Raw genomic sequence first — 6,294 nt, forward strand, 5'->3', positions numbered from 1 at the left:
CGTCAAGGTTGGGAGGTTTGGGAAATCCAAGAGGCTTTGGTACCAAGGCCTGGAGTACTATATTTATCCAAAATAAAAACAAATAAATAATTTCTAATTTTCTATTTTTTAATTATAATTACTCGGGTTGGCCTACGCCTCATCATCTTATCTTTGCAGTAGAGTTAAGAGGGTTTGAATCTGCTTAGTGACTGTGAAAACTTATTTTTTGTGTTGAATTTTAATTGGAGGCCAATATAATTTTTTGGTAACATGAAGTCACAAAAGTCAGAATAAGACGCGTTGAGCTAATTATAGTTAGTCGGATTGGTTGGCACCTCATCATGTTATCTTTATAGTGGAGTTTAGAGGGTTTGAATCTCCCTAGTGACTGGGACCTTATTTCCTATGTTGGATTTTTAATTGTAGGTAAGGTCACGTATAATTTTTTTTTGCAACACAAAATCACAAAGTTCAGAGCAAGAAAGTTCAGGGCAAGGCACGTCGAGAACTGAAGAAAGTGAGAGTTTTACTTGCTGCACCAATATAATTCATCAATTATGCTCGCTTAACCTAAAAGACACGAGACACTTTATTGCCCATGATCAATGTGCATACGATAGTACAGATACCAATTCAATTGCACGATATTAAGTAAAGGACACAAGTTAATTAACTATACAGCAAAGAGCAATACTCCAAACAGGGCTACTTGTGTTTCTTGCCACCTTTCTTCTCTTTGTTATTCTTGGACTTGCTGGTTCCGGCCCTCTTGTCTTCAGGTTTTTGACTGCTTGCTGCCTTGGGCTTCAGAAGCACTGGTTGATGACGTAGGTATCATCTTTTCCTCATCAGCATTGCCATCAGTGTTTCCCACATCAAATTTTCCAGCTGATGCAACTCCAGCCTCTAGTGAGTTGCCTTTACCAATTGTGTATTGCTGAAATAGCTGATTCAAGAAAGGTTCCAGTTTTGGTCTGCTTGACTGTAATCTCTTGTAAATTTCTCCCAGCGTGGAAAGGTGCTCGTGTTTCCACTCGCTGAAGAAATTATATGTAGAAAAGTGAGTGATAGTGAGCACTAATATAATACATCAACAAAATGTAAGCAAATGCAGATTGGGATTGCCTTCTAAAACAAGAACTAATATAAGTTGCCACCAATAACTCTGAAAATATATATTCATGAACTGTGCAAATCAGCTTCCATTTTTCAACTGACCTGATCACACCATCAAGTTGTTTCAGATCATCAAGCATGCTTGCTGCTTCATCCCATCGGCTTTTATCTTCACCATGAAAAGAGTTTTTCTGAAAGCATCCATCCATTGCAGCAGATAAAAGTTGAATACTTTTCTTCACATCCTCCTGAAAAATACGCAAAAGAATAAATCAACAAACAAAAATGGCATTGGCGGAAATGTGTGCAGAACATTAAAATGAAGACAGCTGACAGTGTGAAAACAGTTTGGCATTTACCTTAATAGTTGAGGATTTGAACACATGGTCTTCAAACTCTAATGCTTCAAATATTTTCCAGAATTGTTCGAGATTCACCGGCAGGTCACCCGCTTTTACCTTCAATGTACTTATTTCCTGATCTTGCACAGAAACAGAATTAGAAGATGAAACATTTGAACTCTTCCCTTGTTCTTGACAGTCTGGAGACAGTACTTCCCTTTGTAAATCTGTAGCTTTCATTTTTGCAGCCCCAGCATGACCTTCAGAGGCTTCAATTACCGGAAACAAGATTGCTAATATGTCCTCCTTGCTTTTGGTCACCATGTCTACAAAAATTGTATCTCGACCGGCAAATTTCGGACAATTATCTCCCAAACTTGCAAGCACAAGAGGATTGCCAATCTTTATAAATGCTTCAGCAATAACATCCAGAAGGCTACGGTTTCGTCTTCTGCGAAGGGCATCATAAAATTCCCGTGGCAACTTATTGCAGATGTAGCTCCTACCCAGAAGGTCAAGAAGCAAATTTAGAGAATCCCCACCGAAGTTCAAATGAAGCAAACAGATTATGACAACCAATCTCAAAACCACCAATGAGTGGTAGTGCGTGATATTTGTATGAGATTTTCCAATCCACTCCATCACTTCCTTGCCATTGTATAGGAACTGCCTTACAACGGTGCCAATAAATTCAAGTACACCTCCAAAGGATTGTTTAACATCAGTTGATGAGCTGCAAGTTGGATTGGTACTCCCTTCCTGGTAGATAAACCAATCAACAAAAGATGACTTCGTAGTAAAAATATAGCCATTCAATCTGGACAACAAAATCAAAAGACGCTCTATGAGATACAAGAAACTAGCGGGTGTTATATAGTGCACTTTCCTCCAGTTGGCTCCATAAATATCTACCAGAGCTTTATAGAATTTCTGAATATGAGATTCTTTCAATTCATCAAAGTTATGGCATGATGCAGATCCCTGACAAGATTCTGATCCCATATTCCAAGAGAGACTCTCGAAAAGTTCCTTCCCCAGTGAATTTCCGTCAAACCATTTCGCAACCCTCTCATATACATCATTGCCCAGTTTGCCAGACCCAAGAATCATTACCAACACGCTTCCAATTCGCCCATAAGATGGAGAGTCCTTCAAATGCTTAAAAATAACTTCTTTGATGATGTTCCTATAAAACTCAGTTCCTTTCAAAGTAATCATATTCATTTTCAGTGATTCTCGCCAGTCTAGAGGAAATATAGAGTCAAAGAAATGCTCAGTTGATCGGTCAACAAATTTCTGTAGTATCTCAGCATCATGGTGGCTGAGGTTCAGATGTTTGGAACTCAAAAGAAATTTTGCAACCTCATTGATACAATTAAGACACAGTACTTGGGAAAACACGGATGGGGAATTTGTGGATGACTGCTTATTAAGGGCTTCAAGATAGTACAAGACCTTCATACCAACAGAAAGCAGCTCAGAACTCCAATAATTCTTACCAGCAGAGACAAGCTGATGGACATCGATAGAGGGCAACTTCCAACTCCATGAAGCATATCTATTGCCCAATCCTCGCACCCAATCAGCATCAGAGTTCAACAAAAGATAGACGGTATCCAGATTACTGTGTTGCTTCCACACACCAAGGTAATGCAAGCAGAAATCCCCGTAACTTCCATGGTCACTAAAGTCCTGGCTTTTGAGACATCCAAGATATTCAATCACATTCACGATCTTATCCTTCCAGCAGTCCCAAAAATAGACCAGACTCTGAACAGAAACCCTGTTTTTACAAATTATCTCCTCTGAATATGTTAGATCTAAAACCAATTCATCCCCCCACACATATTTAGAGGAATCTGTTTTCAGATGAAAATCCAGAATCTTTCTGACAGATAATGTTTCACCGCTGATACTCTGATGCCTCGTAGAAGCATTTAACTGTTGATTGATGATCGATAAATCGCTCTGATCATTTGACAAAATGTCGGCTTCAGTACAAACAAATTCATAGAATTGGTTCGACTCATTCTTAGCCAGTGACTTGGCTTTTTCAAGAAGCTCCTTCTTCTTAGTAAACTGCTTCAAGGGCCAGCCTTTGCTCCCAGGTGACCAGAGAGAGTTGGAAATAACATGGTTGAGAGTAACATTACATGCTTCCTTGAAACATCCAGCCTTCTGTAACAAATCCACAGCAAGAAAAATATCTCCTCTCAGTCTTGCAATATTTGCAGCATCCATGAAGTTCCCTGATTCTTCTTCTAACACCAGAAGCTCATCAAAGCAACTTAAAGACTTCAAAAATTTGCGCATCAAATCCACGGAACGAAAAGATTTTACGAATTTCATCATGGATTTTTTATCTTGGAGCCCATAATAATGAATAGCACATTTCTCTAGAAACTCTTGTTCAATTTTGTTAATTTCCATGCTTCTTACAAGAAGACCAACATCTGTACCGGCATGCTCTTTCCAGTCATTGATGTATTGCAAACCAATGTCAATAATTTTTCCTTCGAAGCAAACAGCCAAACATTCTGAGAAAAACTTGCCCCTGGCATACATATCTGCTGCAAGCTTACAGTCTTTGAGTCCATGATAATGAAGAGCACAAATCCATAGAAAGTCTTTTTCAATTTTGTTCATTTCTTTGCTTCTTTCATCTAGACCAACATCTGTTTCAGCATGCTGTTTCCAGTAGTTAATGTATTGCAAACCAATGTCAAAAAGTTTTCCTTCGGAGCAGACAGCTAAACATTCTGAAAAAAAATTGCCCCTAGCATACGCATCTGCTGCAAGCTTATAGTCTTTGAGCCCATGATAATGACGAGCACAACTCTGTAGAAAGTTTTGTTCAGTTTTGTAAATTTCTTTGCTTCTTCTAGCATGACCAACATCTGTATCGGCGTGCTGTTTCCAGTGGTTCATGTACTGCAAACCAATCTCAAAAAGTTTTCCTTTGGAGCAAACAGCTAAACATTCAGAGAAAAACTTGCCCTTGGCATACACATCTGCTGCAAGCTTATAGCATCCTGCCAGGAAAAAACATTCCCCAGCCTTTTCCAGCTCAGGTTCCTCACGTCTCTCCAAATAAATCCTACCTGCATGAATAAGTAAGTCAATCTGATTGTCAAATTTATGCCTCAAAAAGTCAAACAAAAATATCATAAAGTTCTATCTATGATCTATAACAATCCTGAAAGTACCAAGTTACGAATATCAGAAGTGTTAGAATTCAACCATCAGACAGATGGAAAATGATGACATAATTTTTAAGTTTAAGAGGTAAGGCAATAAGATCATAACTTCAGCAATAGCAAAGCATTATATTCGGTCAACACTAAATATTAATACCTGCTCTTTCATACTCCCCCAAATCATAAAAACACTTGGCAGCATAATCAGCCTTGCCTATGGCTTCAAAAATTTTAGCAGCTTCCCTAAGATTAACATTAGCCTGTTTAGGATTTGAACTGCGACAACGATCAGCTGTTGCCTTGAGGCCGGTTGCTTTAGACCTTCCTTCCCAATAGGAATCCTTCGCTTTTTCGAAGCATATAGTTGCCATATCATAGTTATGCTCATGAAACAGCTGAAAACAATAAATAATCAGTAGAAAGTAAAATCAGTATCTAATTTTCACAAGAAACAAACGCCCATCAACGTCAACATCAACATCAACATCAGCATATATTTAGCTGGCATAACTAGAAGGTAACAAAAACAGCATCACTACCAGCAATGTCATTGTCATTCTATCATTTAGTGCAGATTACTTAAGCACCAATAGCAGTATTCTAAATCCTAAACAAAAGTACATAGCCATATTAACCCTGACCATGTTTTGACAATGATAAAATAGTGGTTATACAAGTAATGGTGATGGTAATCATGATCACCATGTTTTTTTTTTTAAATGTAATTTATGCACGCAGCCTAAATATGAATGTCAATAGTGCGCAGGAATAGACACATGACAGTAACAACAAAATTGATGTCAGTGTTAGTGCAGGAGCATAATACATTCAAAATGTCAACAACAGAGGTCTTCACAGATTCACACATGCACAAAAAATATAAGAAGTTTCAAAATTATGCAAACCTTAATGCCCCGCGACTTCCACTCCTCTGGGCTGCTTGCTACTTGCATTGCCTGTGCAAGTGAATCATCCAACTGCCTGACTTGAACAAGCGACTTTTTCTTCCAATAGTCAAACATAGGTTTGGAGAACTCCTCCATATTTTCCCATATCCACAACCTTTGCCTTGTACGAGTGATGGCTACATATAGTTGCTTCAGTTCGGAGCACAAGACGTTGTGTTTAGCTTCATTGAAGCTTGGGAAGGACCCAGGTGATGTGGAATCAAACAAAGCTTGTTCCTTCATGTATTCATATACCACCCTCCATTGATTTTTAAGAGGTGAAGAGCCAAAAAAGTCGTACAACAGCACATCCTATAGAAGGAGATCATGGAAAAGCTCAGGATTCATAATAAATACCTATGAAGACAAGACATGATAAATTTGGCTGTATGAATTCAAACATTTTAGACAATAAAAATGAGTTAAAGGTGAAAACGTTGAAGGTAAAAACCATGCTTGAAGGGCTGTTGCAACTTTAGTCAGTGTACAGTATGACTTTATCATATTATCATAATGCACAGTAAAATCTCCTAAAAAGGTAAAAACCATGCTTGAAAGGGCTGTTGCAACATTAGCTGGTGTAGTCTATCAGTTTCTCATATTATCATACTGGACAGTAAAATAACTCCTAGTGTCGTACTTTACTCTCTTAGAATCGGTTCTCTTCATGCTTTTATTTCTATAGGTATGTCCTTGTTTCGAATCAATAGA

General features: G+C 38.2%; 1 protein-coding gene across 1 annotated transcript; it reads right to left on the minus strand.

The window, feature by feature from the left end:
* Positions 1–529: 529 nt before the first annotated feature.
* LOC112098311 lies at positions 530–2,300 on the minus strand. The gene is made up of 3 exons (XM_024184303.1): positions 1,458–2,300; positions 1,201–1,346; positions 530–1,019 (listed from the first exon to the last, which is right to left on the minus strand). Exons 1-3 carry the CDS (start codon positions 2,079–2,081, stop codon positions 758–760), a joined length of 1,032 nt encoding a protein of 343 aa, XP_024040071.1. The 5' UTR covers positions 2,082–2,300; the 3' UTR covers positions 530–757.
* Between the last annotated feature and the right edge of the window lie 3,994 nt (positions 2,301–6,294).

Source organism: Citrus clementina, unplaced genomic scaffold (genome assembly GCF_000493195.1).
Source record: "Citrus clementina cultivar Clemenules unplaced genomic scaffold, Citrus_clementina_v1.0 scaffold_9, whole genome shotgun sequence".
In the NCBI taxonomy this organism is placed as follows: Eukaryota; Viridiplantae; Streptophyta; class Magnoliopsida; order Sapindales; family Rutaceae; genus Citrus; species Citrus x clementina.